A 27,053-nucleotide genomic window follows, 5' to 3' on the forward strand; every position below is an offset into this window, starting at 1 on the left:
GTGTTATGCCAAAATAAATATTATTGGAAATGTTACTTATTACTGATCCATGAGTAAAGCCAGTAAGTCATCTCTGTGATTGTCTTCAATTAATTCTGTAAAGAATCATTGCTGAAACAATAGCTGACATGAGTTTCTCCTTTAAATGCATACACAACCAAGTAGCATACAATGTGATGGTTGATAAAAAGATTCTCACAATTTAATAAACATTAAAAAACTAAAGATGCCGACATGTTTGCTTGGCTTGGTGGTGTTATTAGATGCAATCAGTTGACCAGTAAATAATGTCTGCTCAATTAGCTGAAAATTCAAAATGTATGATATTGTTAATGCATTAAGCTTAAATTTTTGTTATAAAAGTAACTCGTGACCATCGCAGCCCTACTGCACTTAGTTCTTGGGTTTTACATGTGTATGGTGTTTGCTTATGAACTTGTTATTAATTTCCTATTCTTTATAAAAATATTTTACTGTTATGGAAAAGCAAGATCACAAATATATGTCGTTCTCTGCACTTTGCGCAATGATTAGAATAGTAGTCTTCACACGTTTCTTTCAATATTCCCAAAATCTGAAGTAAAGTTATATGCACCACTGAAAGCATGTGTTGATTGTTGATTATTCTTGCTGTAGTTGTTCAAACATATAGGTGTACAAGCGTAAATTATTGGAAATTTATATTGGATAAATGCACATGGAAATGCATATGAGAAAATTTTAGCAGTATGAAATTTATACAGACACCCATTCATAAAGACTAGAACAAAATAAACCATACACATGCTTCGTCTTTCTTAACCTAATTTTGCCGTTTATTTTTTTAATTGAATTCAGACACATAATGATCTGTGACAAAATTATTGAATACTTTAAATATGTATGCAATTGTAGCAATGGAATTACATGTATTATAGATTAATTGCAAGCCCTGATGGTACGATATCAGACAGCAAGTAAATGGTGTTAATACTCTGTTCATGCTATATATTAGATGCTGAATTCAGACACAATGATCTGGCACAAAATTATTGAATATTGTAAATCTGTGTTCAATTTTTCAGTGGAATTAGATGCATTATGGATGAACTGCATGCCATGATGGCACAGTAGTAAACGGTGTTGATACCCTATTCATCATATGCATTAGACATGAACACACGTATATGTTCCAGTGAGTTGTTCTCTGAAAAAAGTAAAATACTGTAAAACCCCACATTAATGCGACCCCGCTATTAATGTGATCCAATTTTTGGGACCCCAATTATCATGTTATAGCGGGCTTCCACTGTACTGGTTGATCTTTGACTTTTTGACCCATTGCAGTTACCATGACCTTTGACCTCTAAATCAATAGGTTTATGCTTTACTTAAAGTGTAAGACATCAGAAACTGGTGAAATTATAAGGTAGAGAAGTGAAGATGTTTGGTCTTTGATCTGATCCCATAATTAATTGTACTCCACCTTACTTAAGTGTAAGCCATCCACAAAGTTAAATTCAGGTCTTTTCTGTAGAAATAAAGTTTTTATGTTGTGATCATTTTTTTTCCTTTGGTCACATTAACCTTAATCTTTGACATCTTCTTGTCCAAATCAAAAGGCTCTTTCCTTACAACTAATGCATTGGCCATCCACAATATTTAGTCCAGGTAATGATTTTTGTGCATAAACCATTTTCCTCCATCTGTCACAGTGACCATGCCCACATATCTTTAATCCCCAAAATCAATGGGCTTCTTCTTTCCTCAAGAGTGAGCCATCCACAAAGTTTGGCAAAGACAGATGGTGTAAAACCCAGAAATGGAAATGGTAACAGACAGGCAGGCAAATGGATAACTTTGTCACACTATGAAACTCTGACTTTAAATGGGTAGGCAAAGAGGAAAGGACCACAACACTATAAAATACTGTAAAAATCTAGATAAAAAGTGCATACACTCAGTATCTAATTCATTATATTTTAGCCAAAATATGACTATGTATATATCATGTTCTGGAATGAAAGACCATAGCAGCTACTACAAAGCAAAGATCTTTGCTCTTTTTTGTAATGGATTTCAAATATTTTACACCAATCAAAATGAATTATGAAAGTGAAAAACTCACAAGGTATATTGTGCAGTCCTATTAAGTTCCTCTGTTGATAACCACATACTGAAACTAAACAGAGGATAGCACGGCAGTGCGCCAATGAATACTGGCTCCAGCTCTATCAGAGCATCCAGTCAGCAACAGATATCGGAAACATCAGAGGCATGTACAGTGGTATAAAGAAAGCAATGGGTCCCACAAAGAAAGTGAGAAGCATCACTGAAGTCTGCCGCAGATGGAGCGTTGGGTAGAGTACTACACTGGACTGTACTCCAGAGAGAACGTGACCAACGATGTCCTCAACGCCATTGAAAACCTCCCTATCATGGCTAAACTGGACAAGAAACCTACTGTGGCCGAACTAAAGAAGGCCTTAGAGAAACTGTCCTTAGGTAAAGCCACAGGGAAGGATGGCATCCAAGCAGAAGTTATCCAGTGTGGATTCAGCGTGTTGCTCATACACCTGCATGACCTCCTCTGCCAGTGCTGGAATGAAGGTGCAGTGCCTCAGAACATGAGAGACACCAACATTGTAACCCTGTAAAAAACAAGGGTGACAGAAATGACTGCAACAACTACAGGGGCATATCCCTTCTCAGCATCGTGGTTCAAGTCTTCACATGCATTATTGTAAACAGACTGCAGATGCTTGCTGACAGGGTATCGAGAGTCGCAGAGAGGTCCACAATGGATGTGATCTACTCCATCAGGAAACTGCAGGAGAAATGCAGGGAACAATACATACCCTTCTAATAGACCTCACCAAGGAGTTCGGTCTGGTCAGCAGAGATGGACTCTTCACAATCCTGGCGAAGATTGGATGACATCCAAAGCTGCTAAGCATGACCCAGTCCTTCAACGATGACATGAAAGGCACAGTGCAGTGCGATGGCTCAATGTCCGACCCCATCAACATCCACGGCGGATGAAACAGGGCTGCATCCTTGCCCCCATGTTCATCATCTTCTTCACTGTCCTGCTCAAGCATGCCTTTGGGACATCTACAGAAGAGATCTACCTGCACATGCAATCAGATTGCAGACTGTTCAACCTGGCATGACTAAAGGCAAAGAGCAAAATGCAAAACCATCAGGGACATGCTATAGTCATTCACACAGAAGCTGGGCTACAGTGCCTGATGGACTGCTTTGCTAAAGCATGTGATGAGTTTGGGTTGATCATAAACCTAAAGAAAACAAACGTGATGGCTCAGGATGCAGACCCCCTAGGCATCATCAACAACTAGGAACTTGAGGTAGTCAGTCATTTCATGTACCTCAGCTCTACCATCACCAACAACCTCCTGCTCGATGCTGAGCTCAACAAGCAGATTAGAAAGGCATCAACAACTCCCTCCAGGCTGTCAAAGAGTGTGGAAAAACAGCATGCTGACCCTGAACACTAAGATCTCCATGTACCGTTCCTGCGTGCCAAGCATTCTCCTGTATGCCAGTGAAACCTGGACCGTGTAGGCCTCACAAGAGAAAAGACTGAGCTCCTTTCACATGCGACATCTCCAACCTATACTCAAGATCAGCTGGAACAATCGATAAACAAACAATGAAGTGTTTGAACGTACCAAGATTCCCAGCATGGTGACACTCCTCTGCCAATGTCCCATTAGATGGCTGGGCCATGTACATCGGATAGATGACGGATGGCTAGCCAAAGACCTTTCTTCTTTGAAACTTGCCTCTGGCAAAAGGTCAATCAGACGGCCACATCTCTAATTCAAGGATGCCTGCAAGCGTAACATGAAAGTCCTTGACATCGATGTCAACACCTGGGAAGAGCTTGCTCTAGACAGGTCCAGCTGGCAACATGCTCTGATCACTGGTCTGAAAGCTGGCCAGGACAAGTTACGCTTGCTAGCTGATGCAAAGCAATCTCAGAGGAAGAAGAAGCAGCAAGGACTGCCACTCCTGTTTTGGGCTCCATAGCCACAGCAGACGCTGCACAACAACCAACCGGGACATATCTCATGGGTGCACTTCCATCGTCTCTCGAGACTAATGGATGACAACCACCACTGAAACTAAAAATGTCTGTATAGGTCACTGATGCCCCACCACTGTGCCCGAAAACTGACCGTAACACAATGCTTATTATTAGATATCCAGTTAGGTGGACAATGGCTGCACTACATGACATGGATGGGCAGAAACAAAAGACATGTATTAATTTAAAAAATAAGTGCCTATGCTTAATATCCAGATTTTAATGCAATAAATAATGGGTAAAAAATTATTTATCATCAACTAAAAAACTTAAACGCTTGCTACAAATATGAAACAACATGGCTATTATTTTGTATACCAAATGTTATTCCAATCACTCCAGTTTTTTCCGATGTTAATGAGCAGAAAGATGATACAGTCATTAATGGCATAAGTCTTATGTTGAAAAGGGGTTACATACATAATTCTGTCAAATAATCAGTTTAATAAATATAAATACTAAGATGAAACAAATATATCAAGATTCAAAGTACATTTAATCCAGATTAAAATGTAGTTTTTCTTTCCATAACTCATCATGAATTTTTAAAGTTAATGAGCATATAAAAATACTGAGACATGCCATATTTTGATGTTTATATGAACTGGATGAAGTAACAACAAAATGTTACCCACATAGTAATACATATGTGTATAGACCGGCAAGTTTAACAATGAATATTACCCACCCACTCCTTCCATATAATACATAATTGTATATGGACAGGGAAGGGGAACAATGAATGTTACCCCCATATCAGATGTGTGTATGGCATTTTACTACCAAAATAATAGATGCATTGACAGTCAATGGCAACAATGAAATGCTATCCTATCAGATGTGTGTTTGAACAGGCAAGAGTAACAATGACAATAAATGTTACTCCCAGACAAACAGACATTTGAATGGACAGATTACAGTAATGATCAAAATCCCCCCACCAGGTAACAGATGTTTGTATGGACAGGTAAGAATAACAATCAATGTAGCCTCCCCTCCCCCAAGCATCAAGTAACAGAAATTTCTATGGACAGGCATAGATAACAATGAATGCTATTTCCATAGTAACTGATGTGTGTTGGGACAGGCAATGGTAAGGATAGCTAAGGGTAATAACCAACATCACCTCCTCCCACAGAGTAACTTATGACTGGACAGCACAGGTAAGGGGTAACAATGTGTGTCCCTATACCCAATTAATAAATGTGTGCATACCCAATTAATAGATATGTGTAATGACAGGCAAGCTGGTAAATAACAATGTATATCCCCATACCCAATTAACATATGTGTGTATGGACTGGCAAGGGATAACAATACCTCATACCCGATTAATAGGTGTGTGTATGGATAGGCAAGGGATAACAATGTATGTCTCCATACCTTATTAATAGATGTGTGTACGGATAGGCAATGGTTTACATGCTAGAGTATCAAATAGACTGTAAATCTTACATTTACATGCTCCACTACAATTACTTCTACTTAAAACAATCTGGAAAAAAAGAGAGAATTCAAGACAAAATAACACAAAATAACACTCACTTTCCACCCCAATATATTTTGGTTGACACAATGTAGCTTGACCTCCTGAAATAAAAAAGAACTATATGCAAGTAATCATTTTTCTTTAAACATAATAAACCTTACCGTGCTTCATTATTCTGCTGTGATGGGATTAAATTAGACTGAGTATAATTTTAGCAAAGTTTGAAGTATGGTTATTTAGCTGAATTTGTCAGTAAGCAGGGTTGGCTGATGCTCCCATTAAAATCATACAGAAACAGAGAAAATGGAAAACACTCACCATTGGTGGAGATGTCCATTTTACAGAAAGTTGGTATTTCTCAGGGCTACATGCCTGCACTTTGTTATGAGAATGAGCAGAGGTAAAAGGCGGAAAAGGAGGAATGAGAATGCCAAAATGCTGCCTTCATGATGTCCTCCAAGGAGGAGGGATCCCTGGTGTTGTGACAGAAGATTCCTCCCGAGAGGAGGAGACCTGGGTCAAACGATCAAAACTACATTTTAATAGCAGCAATACATTACCCATTGCTATTACACATCTGAATTTGCCGGTTAGGTGGGCAGGTTAATGTTTTAATTGAGTAAAAACCAGAAAACTGTAAAATAATCACCATTTGAGGGAGAGATCCACTTTATAGTTTGTTGGTGTCTCTGGGGAACAAGTTGTGCCACAACTTTGGGTGGCAGAGATAAAGTTCCCATGCTTGTTGTGCTAACATGCTGAGGTAGAAGGAGGAGAAGGTAGCATCCAATCACAAAATGCTGCCTTCATGACATCCTCCAATGAAGAATGATTGTGATAGGTCTATGAGACATCAACAGTTTAAAACCTCATAGCTGAATGACAATCATTCAGGGGCTACATTGGGTAATGAGAATGATCTGAGCGGCGGAAAGTTCTGACTCTTGCAGAGCTTGAGGTAGAAGATGGAATGGCGTAAAGTGTATGCAAAATAGTTGATCCCCCTGAAGGCAGCAGCTATCTACTGCCCAAACTCCCTGACCTGGGAAAGGAGATACATACAACGGAAACATGTTGTTGAGCCTCATCACAAACAGGTCTACCAGAAGTGAAAATGGACTATGTTATGGAGTGGTGAAGACACCATTCCATTAAGATGGCTCTATCATTATTGGAAAGGTTTTAGCTATTATGTTCTTCTTCAGGAAGAATGAGGAAAAAGCAAGAGATCTGGTCAGTGGTTGCACCATGCAGAGTTTTATTTTCCAAAATGGAAAGGCTCTTCTTCAACTGTGTGCAAGTCTGTTCAGATAAAAGTCTGGGGTTATGAGGCAGAAGACTATTTATGCCCTGTCAATGGACAAGACCTCAATTTCATCTATACTGCCTGTCATCTTTCATCTATACCTGTCAACTTTGCAAATGTAAAGTAGTGCGACTCAATTAAAAAAAATAGGGACCTAAAATTGGGAAGTTTTTCATGCATTTTTAAAGCATAATGTTCACTAAATTTCGATCGATCTTCTGGCTCCAATACACGTGAAATTCTCTTATTTTGGTCAGCTGTAGCCAAACTGAACAATAGCTAAAGGTTAGTCTTAAGTAAACAAGCAAGAAAGCCAGTGTGACTAATTATCATTGTAATTATCTTCTAAAAAGGACTGGCCCTCCAACACAATTCAAATAAACCATGTTCTCCAGTGTGTCTAAAACACCAGCAACTGATTGGCAAATTTTGTCGTAACTAGTGATGCCGAAATATGCAGTCTCAAGCTAATGTACATGTGGCAACCATTTTTCCTGTGTTTTTTATCCCAACTTATTTTCTTATTCTCAATATGAAAGACATTTAACATCGTTTACTAAATAACATACTTATTCTGAATTAGTTTTGTGAGGGCACACAAGCTGTGTGGTATGTTTCTTCATTCCTTCTTTAATTTAATGATGGTAATTAATGTTTGTATCCATGGCACATTAATGCCAGGTCTTCACTTGTGAAAGTTTCTCTGGTGGGAATGCAGATGCTACAGCATTCACAGTGATCATTCTTGGGATTGAAACTGATCGCTGACAATTTTACTGTTGTGGTTTATTTTGTGCTGTGGGTTATTTTCAGATGTTATCATTCTATTTACTGAACAAAAGAAATTGTTTGTAGTGTGACAATAATTATTTTGACATAACAGTATTGCTGAGTAATACAATAGAACATGGCTTCTGTGGACTGCATAAGATGTATCTATTTAGGATTTTTTAAACTAAAAACGAAAATTGATTGACAAAATGTATTAGGAGTTCACTACAAAAATTGGGAGATATGAACTAATAGGAGGTAGGTACAGTGGAACAACCCCAAAATTCTGGATTTTTTTCTCCTGGCATAAGAGTTGACAGGTATCTTCATCATTCAGCTGAGAGGAAGGCTTAAGTCTGGTAGAAAGTGTCAATGGCACTGACTCTACCTTGAAATAGGAATCAACTAGGATTGAGCGAATGTTATCATTGACTAGCATACTTTCAATCGAGATTGGTTGGGCATGAGAGAGGACATTAGTGTACTCTGTTCCATGTTCTGTAATTCAGAGAGGTTAGTAGTTGGAAGACAGGATTGTCCATCTGCTCTGGATGATGCAAAAACTCTAGCTTTCCAATTTTATGTGACCTGGTGGGGAGATGATGGCAGGACACAAGCTGCATGATCACCTCAACAGACTGTGGGTTGGATCCAGTACAACACACAAGGCATACTGGATCAATGGCCCAGAGGTGGAGCTCCTCCACACACCCCATAAAGATTTGATGGGATAATAGGAAAGAGTAGATATTGATCCATTCTGCTTCCCTAGTCTTAGCTAGGTGGGCAGACTGCCAATCTTTTACAGGTTAGGATAGCAGAAGTAGGGCACACAGTCTGTAACCTACTCCTATTACTGTGAGGCCACTAAATGATAGTCAGAGAATTTATCTTCAGCTGATTCATCACTCAGAAAGTACATTGTTGGTCATGTTGCCATCTGAAGTAAGTTTAACAGTTGAGAGTTGTACACCATCTCTTATGTGGGAAGGGGCAACAAGCTTCGCTGAACATGAGCTGTCCTGAGCGTATCCCTCCATAAAATAGAAGGGAGCAACAAATGTGTGTGGCACTCCAACTCCCTAAATGAAAGGAACCAACATCTCAGTGCTCCACCTCCTTATCTGGAGAGAGCAGCATGTTTATGCAGTGCTCCACCTCCTTATCTGGGGGGAGCAACATGTTGTTTCCCCCCCTGCTTTACCTTACATTGACATTTTAAACATTTGAGTAAGAGTCTGGGTGAGTGCTCAGGGGCCCTCTTGAGGCCACACCTCCCAAGACTGTCCTGACATTGTCCTTCTTCTGAAATAAGTTTTATCTGAAAGAGAACAACAATTTCACTGTATTATTTGATCCACATGAAACTCACCCAACTGAATGTATGTGTGATATATACCCCAGTGTATTTGCAGGTGAAATATTGTTTTCAGTAAAATTCAAAGAAACCAATAATAATACTAAAATAATAATAATGTATTATTATCATCAAATGTGAAACTCACCAATTCATAGTCACCACATGCTCCAAGGTGATGTACCTTACCTGTCTGTATGGTGCTACATATACACCTGTACGCATAATGGTAAACTAAGAATTAATCTGGAATTTACTGTCTTCTAACTCTTCTAACTTTTAATAAGAAAGACATTTGCTTGTTTAACCATTATTATACTCAAGGACAATGAGGAAACATGCAATAACAATGTGATGTGTCAAGTATGGATTACAATAGATCATGTAATAGACCAAAAACCAAAAATGATGTCTGACTTATGTTGGACTGTTGTTGGACTTGTAAGACTAACCTGTAAACCAACTGTATTATTGTGACAAATAAGAATAGTGTACCCTGACACCTAAATGATGAGATACAATGTGATAATCCAAACCCCCATTCCAGAATTAGTTACTGAAAAATGCCAGGGGTAATGCCTACATAAGAACAGAAAACGAGAAGGATGAACGTAACACTAGATGAAATATAGCTGAAAGGAGAACCAAACATGGTAAAACTTGCAACACACAATTTTTCGTTGGTCACAATTTTAAACAACAGAACATCAGCATGGTGTCCCTGGAAAAAAATTACTGTTTCTGCCCAGGTGCAGCAGACATAATAGTGTACTGGTGTTGAAGGACGATTCTCCACTCTAGGAGGATGTATTCATATCAAATCGATGAGAGTTTTTGAAGAAGAAAAAGGGTATGTAAGAGAGATAGGTAGCATATTGCTGCTGTGAAAATTCAAAAACCAGACCGAATAAATATTTGGACATAGATATAATGCTTATATTACATGATTGAATCCAATGTTAATGATTATACATTTTCAAAATTTCACAGAGTCAAGATAACCTGTATCTTCCAATCTTGATAATCCACATATTCCAAAGAGTTCAAATGTTCCATGTTTCTGAGAGATTAAATAATCTGTCTTCCAGATAGTCTAGATAATCCATGTTTTCCAAAGGTCTAGATAATCCATTAGTCCCCAAATCAAGATAATCCATATTTCTTGGACTCTAATTCATGTTTCTCTGAGTTTAGATAATCCATGACTAACAGAGAAATCTTAATCACTGTTTTCACATTTTCATAACCAATTCAAAATGAAAGATATCCCATAGTTTCTTAACAAGAAAAGGGGCTTTTAAAGCCCCCAGGTTGAATGTATTGGACCCTTCTCATTTCTGGTGGTTTTAACAGTGTCTTATCATTGAATTAATTTATTACTTGCTAACTATATCATCATCAATTAAATATTTGCATTTTATTCCTTTTACATTACTTCAATAATCTCAATAATTTTTGCTGAAACTAACTTGTGGCTAAATATTTCACATGTCATGATAATAGTCAATAGATGCATAAATATTTATTTATAGAACAGGGTCAAGTGTGGCTGAGTGGTCTATTGGTACATGCCTTTACAGATCATTCACACATTGCATCTCTGTGAGGTTTTGTCTTGGTCTGACAAATATATATATATATATATATATATATATATATATATATATATATATATATATATATATATATATGTGTGTGTGTGTGTATATATATATATGAAATAATAAGCACTTCAAGTACTGAGCAAAACTGACTCAGATGCACAAAATAAATACCCTGAATTTTATTGGGGGAAAATTGATAGTTTTGGCAACAAAAGACAGGGACAGTCGGCTGACTGGAAAGACACTTAGGAGGGGGGGAGGGCTAAGAAAGCATGCCATTAGCATGCTGTGGGTCAGTTGTTGTTGTTGTTGTGGGGTTTAACGCCATTTTTCAGCACGATAGGCTATACATGGCGGCCAGTATTAATGGTGGAGGAAGAACCCGGAAAACCCCGGAAAGAACCACCGACCCACGAGAAGCTACTGGCAAGCTTTCTCACATGCCCACATTGGCTGAATCTTAGACTCAAACCGCCGCAGAGAGAGGTGAGATGGCAGTGATCCATAACGAAGAGCACTTTAGACCACTCCTGTGGGTCAGTGGAGCAGCTCTTGAATATACTGGCCACCATATTTGGCATGATATAACCAGTGATGTGTTAAAAGCATCATTAAAACCAATAACAACATTTCTTTTCAACTGCTTAAGATTTATAAAAAAATGAAATCTTATATTTCCATTCAGTCATTTTCATTTAGAATCATTAGTACCAGCAGTATGAATATTTTAAATGGCCATTCATTACACCTGACTGGCCATTCATTGCACCTGACTGGCCATTCATTACACTTGATTGGCCATTCATTACACTTTCTTGGCAGAACTGTCACTCCTTGTTATGGTATCTGATGCTGAAGCAATAGCCTCATTGTCATTGTTATTGGTTTTCATTTAATCATTTTCTAGGTCCTCTAATGCATACTATTTGCATTTGTCTTGGACCATCAGTCATTATCATCTTCATTATCTTGTGAATTCAGCCTGAAAATGTCAAACACTTACCTGCAGACCCTTGATGTTAACATTGTCACATACTCTAAACATAAGCATATCATACGCTCAATTGGCTACTCAGTTATGTCGATTAACATTAGTATGTAATTGGAGTAAGACTGTTATAAATAACCATAGTCTGTACATTTTGTATGTTAAAATTCAAAGCAGGGATTAGAAAAAAGACTCACCGCCATGATTTCTTCATTAAGATTTTTCCAAGCACGATTTCTGCCCTGTAAAATACAGATCAGATATATATTATAAAATCATATTAAAACTGAACATTTTGAAGTATAGAATTCAAAATCTTTAAAAACAGGGCTTAACTGTTAATCAAATAATGATTGAAAATTTCTTGTCTTAAATATTGGAATTTAGTGTGAATAATTTGGCCTTTTCTTTTTCTCTTAATTTCTCTGAGAAGGGCGATTTAGTCCATTTTTAAAAAGGAGTTTGTAAATCATTAAAATCATCAGTAAATTTAACTATTCCAATAAGTTAAAATAAACGATATGAACACATCCACTAAGTTTTATCTCTGGCATTCAAAAAAGACCATTTCATAATGGAATAAAATTCTTTCAACACATTTAAGCAAACCCATCTAATATTGAAATCCTTTGACTCCAAACATGTCTAACTGAATAACTAGATAACAAATTGAATTGAGGAAAGATTTGTAATCAGATTGGGGCTCCATAAGTTATAGTTATTAACTCCAAGCACTAAAATGTTTGCTACGTTTTACCATGTTATAAGCCAAGTCGATACTGGAAAGCTTAGATTGTAACCATTTGAAAATTAAGAGATGAGAAAATATCCATTATTAAAAGGAACCCAGATGGTAATTTCATACAGCCTAAATCTATAAAAATCATTTAGTGCAAGTCATTTTGATTCTACGACATCGGATTTAATAGCTATTTTATATCAATCATTACAATCAAAACATCTAATATCAAACTTGCTTTATCTGAAAACAATCTACCTTAAACAATAATAAATAATGAAGTTAATACCTTCAGGCTGTGTCCATGGTAAAATACAAATCAATGGTAGATATAATAATCTTTAAATGAAAGATCCCAAATACTGTAATTTAAAGAAGATATATAAAACTTCTAAAATGTGCAATTTTGGGACTACTGCTACCTCTAAGCCCTACATTGTTTTTTTTAAATTAAATTCCACATAGAAATGTCCACTTCTATTTTCATCAATTTTCATTTCTAGAATAGATTGATAAAAATTATAATAAAGTATATACTTGCTTATAAGTTGAGGCACTCTACAAACAACAAAGACCCTGATCTGCCATAGCATAATGTGTCTGTAGATCAGGGTCTGTGATTTTTATTTAGCTAATTACTCCTTACAAACTGCAGAGACTTAGATCTGCCTGCACATTATGTGATGGCACTGATCTGGGTCTGTGCAGTTTGCAGTTATTCTTGTCTTATAACGGAGCAAACAAGTTAACCTCATTCCACAAACTCTAACATCAAAGAGAAAAATATCTTGGTGCAAGCACAAAATCGACAACTTGAGCAAGAATAGCAAATTACAAAGGCCAATCTGAAGAACACTGCTAAACACTTCTATTTTGTGGCAGTGATGAAGTGCTTTGCATACCCACTTTTAAGTCCATCTGCAAACAATACAGCATAAATGTGCTTGCAGATTAGGGCCCGTGTTGTTTGTTCTACTGAGCACTCCAAACAAAATGCACAGTCTGATCTGCCCACACAGAATGCAACAGCCAATCTAGGTATGTGCAGTTTGCACTTGGACTTGACTTGTACCCAAATGTAAGTGTATGGATTTTCTAACAGCCTTCCAAATTTCATTGGCAAAGCACCAATCTTGCCTTGTACTTCATATATTAAATCACAGCAGCTTAAATGTCAAAGGTATACATTACAAGGCTTTCTCAGCCACAGTTAAAAGCTTTTGCTTACAAGGAAAGCAAACAATTATTCATACAATTACATGTATATTCATTATGGAAAGTATGTCTGGCCCTCAGGATAAATATTTATATTTAGTTTCCCATAATTATGAAAAAAGCCATTATTATTATTTATAAGATTTGTTAGTGAGACAATGGTATGCGATGAGACAAAACAAGTAGGAAAGTTGCTGTATTAAGCACCTGCACCAAGCATTGGGCGCAAGTTTTATATTTACTCAATATCATTCTATAAAGTGACATTAACAAACTGTGCACAAAATTTACGTTATCAATGTCCTTCATTACCTCTTTGTAGATTACTTCTATCAAATGTACGTAGAATGTTGGGCAAAAAACATGAACAACTCTAAGGCAAAATGATGTTATCACCAACAATAAAATAATACGTGTAACAGAGTGAACTTTGCAGATGTCATTGTAACATTGCAATTTTAAGTTGTTGTGTGTAATTTTGCACTGGGCTAAAACTGTGGCATGCTAACCAATGCTAGCTCTTTAGTACATCTGGTTGAAACATTATTACTAATGAGGTTCTATTTCATAACTACTTGTATGCCAGGCAAAACTGGACATGGGAGAAGAACAGGTTTTATTTATCAAACTGCTAAAGGTTGAAATGTTGCTGAAATATTTGCCCTAAGTTGAAACTTTGCAGAGATCAGGGAATCATAATTTTTTTAAATAATTCTCCAACCCTGAAGGGGCGTCTGTTAATAATGGCAGTTAGATAAACATGAATTCTGATAGGGTAGGTTAATAGCTTGAGGTGTGTTTCCTTAGGTGAAGTTTTGTGTTTGAAAAATATCTTGCAATGCAAAATCAGGCAGTCTTAGTTTTGCATGAGGTAAATGGAAGACCAAATCCTCAGAAAGTTTGTCCAAGGGACGTGTAGCTGAGAGTCTATGAGAGACATGTAACCAAGGAAACGATTATGTTAAGGGAAAAAGAGCAACCTCAATTTCAATTTTAATTTCATACATATTATTTCTTGATATGAGTCTTAAGATATGTGTATGAATTTAGTAGTGTTAAATGGTATACGAAAAATGTATGCTAAGAATTGATTATTATTAGGTCTGTGTAAAGCTTTATGCCGATGAATTGTTAGTTAGGATTAGTGTAGTAAAACAAATTAAACCAAGAAGTGATTTTTTATATATCTATTTGTTAAACTATGATGTGAATTCCTTTAAACCAGAAATTGGGTTAAATGTGAGCAATGCTGTGGGCTATATGGTAATTATGGATCAGCTGTATGTGTGCATTTGTCTGATATTTAGTTCAAGACAGTGCTTAACAGTTCACACTGCAGGGGTTAAGAGGAGCAGATTAGGACATTGATCAAATAGTAAAGGTAACTAGTTCTATTGGAAAATTACATTAATTTTGCCTGCACTACATGTGTGTTAATTGTCTTTGAAAAGAGAGAAGTTTAGTCTGTGTATGTAGACAAATATGACATTGTTGGCACTGGATGCAAAGTTATGACCTGAAGCCAATTAGCAGTTATGTTTCTCTTGTGAAGTGTGATAGGATAATCAGAATGTAGTAGAGTGGAATGTCAGTTCATTTCAGGAAATTAGTAACAAGAAAGTATAAGGCTGCATTTATTTATCAGGAAAATAGCTTCCACACCTAATACTTTGGATTCCACACCTAATAAAAGGGAATCTATGATTGATATAAATGCGAATGATGGAAAATAAGTGTGTGTGTGTGTGTGTGTGATTTGGACTTTTAACATATCTTTAACAATTTTTCAGTCATATCTCTACAACGTTTGCAGTGTGGCAGTTTATAGTGATGTCTAGCACTGGGGCATCATTATCTGCAGACATGTAGCATGATGTCCCACCCAGTCACATTATCCTGAAACCAGGCCAACCATTCCTAACACTAACCTCATAATGCTGAGTGCCAAGTGAGGCAGCTGTTACAACCATTTTTGTAAGTCATTGGTATGACTCGGCGGGGGATCTAACCCACGACCTCCCACATCCGAGGTGGATGCTCTTACCACTAGACCACCAGAGCGGTGATGGAAAATAAGAGTGAACAACCAAGATAATAAACAAGATGCTGAGAGATCACTAAAAGCAGTGTTGCAAGAGTAGGCCAGAGGGAACAAAAATATTCCTGTGCAAATCAACCCCAACCAACAAACTATGTGGATTTTGGAGAGTCAACAGCATCAAGTTAAGAGGCTATATAGAAATGCATGAAAAATTAAAGTTTGAAATGCTCGTTCAATTTTGTGGTGAAATTTGCTGTCTCTATGTAAAATGGAACCGCTAATTATCTATGTAAAATGGAACCGCTAATTATCTATGTAAAATGGAATCGCATTTTAGAACTTTATGTTAGTTTATTTTCTGGTAGTTGTGCATCCTACAATTGGTCTTGAACAATTTTTGTTTTGTTTATCTGATTAATTAAATTGGTATATTCCATTCATGTTGTTCTATTTTATGTATGTATGTGTGTGTATATGCATGCATGGAAGCACACACATGGAAGTGCAAATGTATGTATGTATGTATGTATGTATGTATGTATGTTTGGCTAGACTTATAAGCAAGAACATATGGTACATTTAAGTTTATGTGTAAATAAATCTTCATATTTTTCAGCAAACATTAGTCAATCACAATATACTGGTGGGGCCCCGAGTGGCTGATTGGTCTAAAGCGCTCTCCGTTACGGATCACTGCCATCTCACCTCTGTCTGCATGGGTTCGAGTCTCGGATTCAGCCAATGTGGGTATGTGAGAAAGCTTGCCAGTAGCTTCTCGTGGGTCAGTGGTTCTTTCTGGGATTTTCCTGGTTCTTCCTCCACCATTAATACTGGCCGCCATGTATAGCCTATCGTGTGCTGAAAAATGGCGTTAAACACTACAACAACAACAACAACAATATACTGGCTGTAGCTATTATTAGACAAAACATCAGATTATCCATGCTGCCAAGGGGCAGCAGTACTGTTTAATACAGTATCACTGCAGAATTCTGTATCCAAGACAATTTTATCAGTGGTGTTATATTTTATGCAAGACATAACACAAAGTGCAGAAATGTCACTGAATGATTGGCGATCACAGATTGAATAACTGTAATGAACTGTTGCTATATTTCAGTGACAAATGTAAGATGTGATGTACTGATTTAGGGTTTTGAGATGTGAAAAAGTGTCTTTGATAAATGTCTGTGTGACTTGAGAGAGAGAAAGTGATAGAGATAATGTAATCATGAGAATACATCTGTGTACGTGCATGTAGGAGTGCATGAACTAAGAAAGCTGTTGGTGGTTTTGTTTTACATTTAATTAAAACATAGCTGAACAATGTATGTTACTTCCAAAAATCACATCTGGTCACATGAATAAATACAGTTTTTCTGCACATGAATACAGTGCTTGTCTCAATAAACATTTAAGAAACTAAATGTATATACTTTTATAACTTTACTGTAAGTCCATTACAATTACAAATCCACAGTTTGTTTAAGTATTCTGTATAATTCACAACGTTCCTTTGTCAAATTCTTCTCCTGCAAGTCCTATTAACATAGGCTGTGGCACAGATTCATACCCTCTAAACAGAGTAATTTTATACTGTAAGGATAGTTCAATCCCATGGCACTAATAGTTGGTTGTTCTCACATCTTGAGATGCAAATGAAGCATACCATATGTGGTGAGGGATTTTTGAGACTCAAAAACTGTATTTTGAGCTTTTGGAGTGGGTGGGGATGGGTGGTCAGTGCATGTAACCAAAAAAAGGTGAGATCTGTGAGTTGAGAATTAGCTATCTTTTTCATAAACGCCTTTAGAAAATAAGTGGAAATTTAAATGTGAATGAAAGAAAATAACTTGCCTGTGTTCTTCAAAATATTTAATACACTTACAATGAGAAAAAAATAGTTGGTAGACTTGATAATGTCAAATATCATTAATACACATACATGTGTGCCAATACTCACAATCAATCAGCAGTTAGAAAATAGTTACATCAAAACATGTAAAAGTAAACTGGACAGAAAATGGATGTGAGTTCTAACTTAAAGAATGAACATCAAGCAAGAAAGAAGTCTAAAGACAGAGATTTCAATTGAAGCAAGTGGCCAGCAAAATTTCACATTATATTTGTGGAAGAATCAATGCCACAGTCTTAATATCTTGTTAAAAAGTTTTTGTAAAAACCATATTCAATCAGAATTCATCCAGTTAAGATTGACATATTCTTCCATTCCATACTGAGCAGTCTATTAAGCCCTGAACATGCTTGCCTTTTCTAATTCAGTATCATTGTTTAATTTGGCAGTTTTTCTTTTAGTATCAAGGCAATTGGAGGAAAGTCCTCTGACAAGGACACACCATGGCAATTGACCAGACTGACCATCCGTCCGTTGGATTCAAACCCACACTCATTCAATCACAAGTCTGGCACATTAACCACTTGCCAAATGATTAGGATCAGTAAACATTTTCAAGTCATTCATAAGGAAGGTATACACTTAACTTTTGGCTATTTCTAATTTGGCATCATAAAACACTTGCCTCACATGGAATGCAATATTGTTCTGTTATGCAAATTTGATTTAATTTAATTGTTAGTTTAAACTTTTTTATATTCCATTACATTTTATTGTAATGTAATTTTGTTTACTGGATTTGACAAATTTAATTCAATTATAAACAAGTAATAATTGAAACACTATTTCTAGTTTCTGATGTTGATTCAGAACCATTAAAGGTTCTGGTAAACAACTTTTTAAAAAAAATTGATTTTATTCATTCCTAGAGTAAGAACCATCGATTTCAGTCAGGGTCATATCTGGCCTTCATGTCAAATAACATATAGCAATTGTTACAAACTCTGGTTTTTTAAAGAGGAATGACCAACATCCAGGCATCTGTTTTGTGTTGTACACCTCTCCCTCAATAACTCACAAACATAGACTGCACTATAAGCAAGGCATGAGTTGCCAAGGGACCTCCAAAAATCAGAGAAAAATTGCTTTGACGTCGAGAAAACCGTGGGGGAGTGGGAGTGGCACTAGGGAACCGGGCTGTTTATTGACTGAATCCTCATTTTACAATCACGTTCATATTAATTTTTAATAATGCACTTTTTCTAATGAAGTTGTTCATTATTCTGTTTAAATAATATTTATTTTCAAAATGTCCAATGTATGAAAGATTGTTCTAACCAGTTTCAAGAACCATCGCGTGTATGCAAAAAAATCTGTGTATTACATTACTGTTTTTGTTTTTGGGATAAGTCTGGTTCCTGTAGTGGCGTTTAATATCCTGCCAAATTGGGAGTCAACAGAGCAAGGAATTACACTAACTGTTGATACACCAGCAAACAAAATTCCTTTTTTCAAAAACATGTGACATTTATTTTGTGAGACAATCGTCTACGTCAAAACTAAATTTTTGTATTGTTCAATTAGTACAATATTGATGTCGTGATTTCATTGGAAGTAAAAATGAAACTTCTTATCATAAGTGAGGATATCTCTAAGTGCCAGTTCAAGAATTCTCTGAAACTCACTTGCCTACAATGGTCTGTATCTTTGAAATCAAGCTCTTTATTTTATGAAGTATTCATTTCACTTGGCTGCCTTGTTATCTTTGATCACAGTTATGAAAGAGTTGGTTAATTTAAGTTAGCTTTTGTTACATAAACAATAATATTTATAAGTGTTTGATTGATCAAATGAAGTGAGTCCACCCGACATACGACTGGGGCCGCTAGATTTTAAGGTGGTTGGATTTTCGTCCCATTTAACTTTTCTTTTATTCCACCTCCTTTATTTGATTCAAAAGACATAATTAACGTGATAATACAAAGGAGGCCAGCTTTTAATTCAGTGCAACAATACAACAAATATTTCAGGAAGTCAGTTTATAATCAAAACACGGTTGGAACCTAATTAGGTTTTCAGAGAAATGCTTACAGGCATAGCTGTTAGGGTAGGTTGATGCATTTTACGTTTAATTTCAAGAGACCACATTGCATTTATGATGATTACACTTAAAAGGAACTAAAACATAGAACTAGAATTAAAAAAATTTAAATTGATACAAAAATTATATAATTTGTATTTATTTATTAAAGTACTGACTTGTTACTCTGCGTGACATTTTCATTGATCGAAATTTCCTTACATATCATTTGGAAAGAAAATGTAAAATTTGTATGACCTATTATTAAATTTGATTTTTCATAGTGTTGATTAAAATTTCCATTTTCTATCTACCGTTTTTGATGATAAAACAAGCGATACATCAAAGTTTCCGTTACCAATTTTAATTGTGATTTTCTTCAAGTTCAACAAATAGGGATCCACGCCTGACTGTGTTATAAGCGGGTTCATGAGTTATCAGGGTGCAAGTTATCGAAGGAATGGTGTAGTTAGATTTATTATTAATGTTTTGAAAAAGAATAGTCATTCTTGCCTTTACACTTGAGAGGTTAAAGTGTATTATGTTGTGACCAGTTTTGGGCTAATTATTTTGTTTTCTTCAATTTATTTGGATTTCAAGTTTGTTTTCCCTGGAAATACTAGCGCTCTAAATTAATTATTAGACAAAGACATTTATCAAAATTTATACAGAATTAGAAAAAACTGAAATATTATTTTCTGTGATTTAACAAGGAACTGTTGACAAATCAAACGATGCTGACCACAGCTTATGTTATTGCATGTATGTGTGTGTGTGTACGTGATTTGGATTTACAGTTTTAATAATTTTTCAGTCATATCACTTTGATGTCTGCAGTGTGGCAGATTATAGTGATGTCTACCAGCATGGCAGCATCATGCCGCAGACATTTAGCATCATGTCCCACCCTAAGTTACATTATCCTGACACCAGGCTGACCAGTCCTAAACACTAACCTCTTAGTGCTGAGCTCCTAGCGAGGCAGCTGTTAATACCAGTTTTATAAGTCTTTGGTATGACTCAGTCGGGGTGTGAACCCACAATCTACCACATCCAAGGTGGACACTAACCAAAGGGACTGCCCCAAACCAAAATTGCAAGCTTGTTTTAAAGCTTGCAGCAAGCTTGCCACAAGCTTATTTATAAAGCTTGCGGCAAGCTTGTATTTGGAACATTGCAGCAAGCTTGCGCAAGCTTATTTATAAAGCTTGCGGCAAGCTTGTATTTGGAACACTGCAGCAAGCTTGCGGCAAGCTTGTATTTGGAACATTGCAGCAAGCTTGCGCAAGCTTATTTATAAAGCTTGCGGCAAGCTTGTATTTGGAACATTGCAGCAAGCTTGTATTTGGAACATTGCAGCAAGCTTGCGCAAGCTTAAGCTTGCACAAGCATGCGCAAGCTTGTTATTTATTTACCTAGTACAATAAGTATACACAAGCTCGTGCAAGCTTGTTACTAGCTTGCGCAAGCTTGTTACTAGCTTGTTGCAAGCTTGCAGAGATTTCTTGCTACAAGCATCTGGGCTTTCAAAAATCAGACATGATTGTGTTTTTCCCCCTTCCAAAAAACCCCCTGAAAATGTGAAAGGGGGGGGGGGTCTGGGAGTCCGAAGGCCCCTGTCCAAAAATGCATTTTAGACTCAACTGCTCCTGGTGGACCAAATTATCATAATATATTGCAAAGTTTTACTTCATTCCAATGAAGTAATCTGCATATTTAATGATTAAATAATGCAATCTTATAGTTGCAATGCAGTGGAAAACAAATCTGTTCTGCCAAAACATTAAGTTTAATTCCATTGTTCAAGTTTATTCATTTACTGCAAGCTTACCCAAGGCTGCAGAAGCTTTATGTGTTCCCCTAGCTGCAAGTGTCACGCCCCTATGAAATGATTATGAATAATGAATGAACTGTTCATGAACTTGGTTCAAGAACCATTCATGAAAGTTCATCAAAAGGTTCATGAATTATTCTAGAATGTGCATGAATTGAAAACAGTCCACAAATTGGATCATCATCATTCATGAACAAGTGCATGAACATATTCATGAACTATGATGAACAAAGTTTCTCAATGATTCATGACTTCACGAACAGTGCCTATAAAACAAAATATGATAACCTGACAAGTCACAAATACCTATTCATCGTGAATCATACAATAACCTTAGATGGGGGATGGGGTTAATACAGTATAAAATGCAACATATTATCTTAAAAACTGTATTTGATTTCAGATAAATTTAAACTGACAAGTGATATTCTTTTTTTTTTACCCTTAGCAACACTTTTTGTATGTTCTGTAATTTTTCTTTGAAAAATGTTCAAGAGATATTGGGGCAGTTGCCTGCAATCAACTGTTGAAGCATATTTCATCGTCATGGGGCTGTCTTTCAGCTGGGGTTTCTCCTGACCAATCTTCTTCCAGAGACTGACCTGTCTGATAACTCTTTTGTGAAGATGTTCAGGGTCTATAATTTAATCAAATCCTGTCCATTGTCACTACTGAATGTCTCCTTCTGCAACTTAAGCTGTTCCATCTGATTACTGTTTGGATCTTTAACATTGTTGCAGCAGTCACAATTTAATGTCTCTTCCATCTTGAATCCTCCAGTTTTCAAATTTTCATCCTTAACCTACAAACTTCATCCTCTAACAATTTTACTTTTCTGCTGTCTGGTCTGAAAAAAAGGTAAAGTTAGTTAATTACAGATAATCTCTGATCAACATTGTTTTTAGCTTTTAGCACATTATCATTGTACCCCACTTTACTTACTGGAATAATATGATCCAACTCAAAAATGATCTAATCCCTTACACATAATACTGAGCATTTATATTATTGCAGAATTTTGTCACTGTTTTATATTAACTGAATCTGTCTAGCCATAGGTATAGTCACAGGAGACGGATGTTTTATATGTTTTATTCAGTAAAATATGACATTTTTTTTGACAACACCGTTACACTAAATAACCGTATATATTAAAGATAACGGTTATTTCATGCTTTCAAATATTTTCGCCATTTTTTATTAATAAAACGCCAGACTTGTGTGGTATAGGCCCTTAGTATGTCACTAATGCAACCACTCCGACTCCGCATGTTGCGTATAGCTGCTTCCGGTTTCATTACGTTGTTATTTGCACTTTTATTGTGAACAGTTTCACGCATTAACTATTTTCTTAAGGTTTTTTTTTTAAATTACGAAATTACATCAGATTATAGAAATAGTGATGTCATGTAAAAGAAAACGATCTCGAACATCTCAACTCCTATCGATATCGAACCACGTCTGGTATCGAGAACTGGGGGGGTGGGTGGGGGTGATAATGTTTAGTGATTTTCAAAACTTCGATGAGCAAGTTTAAATTAGGTCTGAACAAAATCGTGTCATTAGCTTGGTTATAAATAATATGATGACATATATAAACCAATAAAATATCCATATAACTTCTACTGAAATAATCACGAATGACCAAGAAAAAGATACTCACCGTAATTCTGGTCATCCGGGCTTGGTACGCTTTTCCGCCTAATTTTGCTCTCACCAAATCATTTCCTTCACATTCTTCAAAGTCGCTTCTCTGCACTTCTACTTACTTTAAAAAAATGACATTGAAAATATTCTCATCTGTCCATTCCATGGAGTCCACGGTTTTTGTTCGAGGTTTTTGCCTAACGGTCTGCATGATCTTTGGTTTCTGAGGAAGCTTAACTGTTGAAATCGCGCGCGTATATTAACCAATCATATCACGTCTTTTTTCAAAGTCATCCAATCAGAATAATCGTTGTTAATATATTTCGGTTTTTACTGCAAATTGGCAACCAGTGGCTAAGTCAATAGAATATGCAGTTTATAACAGTAATGGAGAGAAGAAAAAAAACGTTAGGACAAAGTCATTGAAAGCTTTTTAAAGCAAATACATTTTGTTGATGCTGGCCAGAAAATATTTTCCCATATTAATCCAGAAATACTCAGGTTAAGTAAACAAGTATTGAATTAAAGATCTGTATGAACATTTATACAGTATATCATTTTAAAAAAAGAAGAAAAAATTCACCTTTATTTAAATTTCACTAATATTGTGAGAAGTTTGTATGATAAATTTTCATGAACATTTTATGAATATAATGATATAGATATTTAATATACATTTTTTTAAGAAATACCATGGTATTGCATCAAAGTACTTGAATTGTTCATGAACCATTAGTTCATGACATTTCAGGAACTTCAAAGATATTATAATAGTTCATAAAAATTCATCAGTGTGTTCATGAACTTCAAGTACATGATTCATCAAAATTCTTGAAGTTCATGAACTTACTTGAGGAACTTTCATGAACACTTCATGATTGTTCATCAAGTCATGACTTTGTTTTCGTAGGGGCGTGACAGTGATGGTGTCTGCTACTTGGATACATGGTCTCAAACTTTCACAAGCAATGGATATATATATATATATATATATATATATATATATATATATATATATATATATGAAGAAACTTGTTGCAAGCTAGTTTAAATTTACTTTCTGAAACATACAAGAAAGCTTGCGCAAGCTAGTTTTACTTTCTGAAGAAAACAAGCTTGCGCAAGCTAATTTTACTTTCTGAAGAAAACAAGTAAGCTTGCGCAAGCTAGTTTTACTTTATGAAACAAACAAGAAAGCTTGTGCAAGCTAGTTTTAATTTCTGAAGCAAACAAGAAAGCTTGTACAAGCTTGCGCAAGCTTGTGCAAGCTTGCGGTTATATCCAGCTATCTTGCCTAAGCCTGCACTTGCTTGTACAAGCTTGCGCAAGCATCCATGTTAGCTTATAAACATCAAACTAGCTTATCGCAAGCTTACCGCAAGCTTGCCACAAGCTTTCAGCAAGGATGCATTTTGGTTTGGGTCGAGTCAACTGTGTGAAAAGAATTTCAAGGAATTAAAGGTAATATCATTTCCATCCTGTTAACTGTTGAAACCATCACTGATATTCTGCAGCAATAACAGGATTTTCCAATTAACTGCTGTGGTACACATACTGGCCTTCAGCTTAGCAAAGTTTTTCATTCAGACAAAATGGACATCATTAGAAGTCTTTTGGTGAAAGCCCCATGACATAATGATCATCCATGGTAGTAATTGACAAAATTATTAAGACAGTCATTATGGCATTCATATTTGACAGCATCATTTTTACGCAGAAACCACCAAGTATCATAAGTAGTCTAGTGGTGAAAACCCCATGCTGATAAAACCATCCATTTGCAGAGACCGAGAAGAGATATTTTCAAAATATGATCTTCCACTACCAATAACAAGATCTTGAAGAGGGCTGCACCAACAATACGTAAGTTTTTAAGTGAAAACCTGATGCTATGATGACGATCCATTAGGGACAAGTAACAATAAAAAAAATTTATAGATGGCTGCCATGGTGGTTATAGTGATGTCAAATTGGCACCATTTTCATTTAGGACCAACTAAAGGTTATAAAAAGTCTTTTAGTGAAATCCCATGTTGATATGACCATCCATTCAGAAGAAGCAGCAATAAAAAGAATTTCAAAATGGCTGTCATGGTCAACATATTGGAAGTCAGATCAGAACCGTATTCATTTAGGACCAACAGGACATCATTAGATTTCTTTTAGTGAAAACCCTATATTGATGTGACATCCTTTGAGGAGAAGTAGTGATAACAAGATTTTCATCTTGGATTTCCAACTGATATTATTTTCATTTAGGGGCAACAAAACCATGTGTAAAGTTTAGAAGGATTGGCAATACCAAACTTGTGCTAATGAATAGACATTGGATGATGGACAATGGACAACAGACCATCTTAGTCTATGACCAATAGCACTAAAAATTATTTGTAGCTTGTTTTTGTTGTTGTTATTATAGGGTTTATTGCCATTTTTCAGCACAAGATAGACTAAACTTGGTGGCCAGTTTAGATGGTGGAGGAAGAACCCTGGAAAACCCCGGAAAGAACCACCGACCCACGAGAAGCTAATGGCACACTTTCTCACATAACCACCTTGGCCAAGCCTGAGACTCTAACCCATTTGTGGTTTGTAATAAATTGTCACAGATTTGCTTATATTATGCAGTAACAGAGGACAGCATGAAACTGATACAACATATACAATTAGGTAGTGGATGCTTATGTTAACAATACTTGAGTTTTATATGTCATATTGTTCTTAACAATACTTGAGTTTTATGTCATATTGTTCTTAACAATACTTGAGTTTTATATGTCATATTGTTCTTAACAATACTTGAGTTTTATGTCACATAATGTTCTTAACAAACTTGAGTTTTATGTCATATTTTTTTTAACAATACTTGAATTTTATGTCATATTCTTCCTAACAATACTTTAGTTTTATATGTCATTGTTCTTAACAATACTTGAGTTTTATATGTCATATTGTTCTTAACAATACTTGAGTTTATGTCATATTGTTCTTAATACTCAAATTTTATGTCATATTGTTCTTAACAAACTTGAGTTTTATATGTCATATTGTCCTTAACAAACTAGAGTTTTATATGTCATATTGTTCTTAACAATACTTGAGTTTATGTCATATTGTTCTTAATACTGGAGTTCTGTCATATTGTCCTTAACAAACTTGAGTTTTATGTGTCATATTGTCCTTAACAAACTTGAGTTTTATATGTCATATTGTTCTTAACAATACTTGAGTTTTATGTCATAGTGTTCTTACAGTCAACTCTAAATACAACACAAAAAGCACATGATGAACACACATACTGTAAAAATATTAAACATTTGTTATGTGAGTCTAATTCTTTTAAAAACAAATATGTAATTTATTTTTAATTTATTTATTTTTAATTTGTAGCAATACAGTATATTAAAGCATGTATGGCTTATTGAAAGATCTCTGAAGCTGATGAATTTTATTGTTGTTTTTTTTTTTGTGTTATATCTCTAATGGAGGTGGCCATCACCCCCTATGCCATGAGTCATAACTCACAGTGACATGATTTAATGTCCATTAAACATAACTTATTTTCCTGCTTTTTCCAAGAATCTTATGATTACTTTTTCACTTATGTTATGTATATTAATTTATTTATTTTGTGTATCTAACTTTTGTCCATTATTGAGGGTAGACTAAGTTATTGCATACCTGACTTTTCATCTTTTTCTTAAAAGTTATTTATTGATATCTGAGCTGAAGGTCTTGCTTTTTTTTTTTTTACAAACTTAGAATGTTCTGGAAGCAAATATTTGACAAACATCCTGGTCATTTTATTATATCGTAGGATTTCATATAATTTGAGATAAAATAAATTATTTCATTCCTCCTTTGAGTTCAGTCTGTGGAAATATCTACTGTTGTGTTCAGATATAATCTGAGAGGAATCATATATTTGAAAATTATTCATTGGAATTACAAAATGCTAATTGACATTCTGAACAAAAAACATTATTTTTTATTACTGTGAATTCATTCAAAAGACATAATTCTGGTTTAAATCACTA

At 35.6% G+C, this 27,053-nt stretch overlaps 1 protein-coding gene and 1 long non-coding RNA gene across 3 annotated transcripts in view; both read right to left on the reverse strand.

Moving 5' to 3' along the window:
• The window catches only part of LOC149771050 (voltage-gated potassium channel subunit beta-2-like), a 251,185-nt gene that overhangs the window by 67,399 nt on the left and 156,733 nt on the right, over positions 1-27,053 (reverse strand). For both annotated transcript variants that reach the window (XM_089948905.1, XM_089948906.1), the window contains 2 exons: positions 11,803-11,847; positions 5,636-5,680 (listed from right to left, as the gene is read on the reverse strand). In XM_089948905.1, the coding sequence (XP_089805031.1) occupies positions 5,636-5,680; positions 11,803-11,847 (90 nt within the window). The remainder of the gene's footprint in view (positions 1-5,635; positions 5,681-11,802; positions 11,848-27,053) is intronic.
• On the reverse strand, positions 21,745-23,967 carry LOC149771051 (uncharacterized). Its single transcript, XR_016418411.1, has 2 exons — positions 23,033-23,967; positions 21,745-22,216 (listed from the first exon to the last, which is right to left on the reverse strand). It is a non-coding gene; the product is annotated as an uncharacterized LOC149771051 (long non-coding RNA).

Source organism: Sinohyriopsis cumingii, unplaced genomic scaffold, assembly GCF_028554795.1.
Source record: "Sinohyriopsis cumingii isolate HCF-2022 unplaced genomic scaffold, ASM2855479v2 utg002136l, whole genome shotgun sequence".
Classification (NCBI taxonomy): Eukaryota; Metazoa; Mollusca; class Bivalvia; order Unionida; family Unionidae; genus Sinohyriopsis; species Sinohyriopsis cumingii.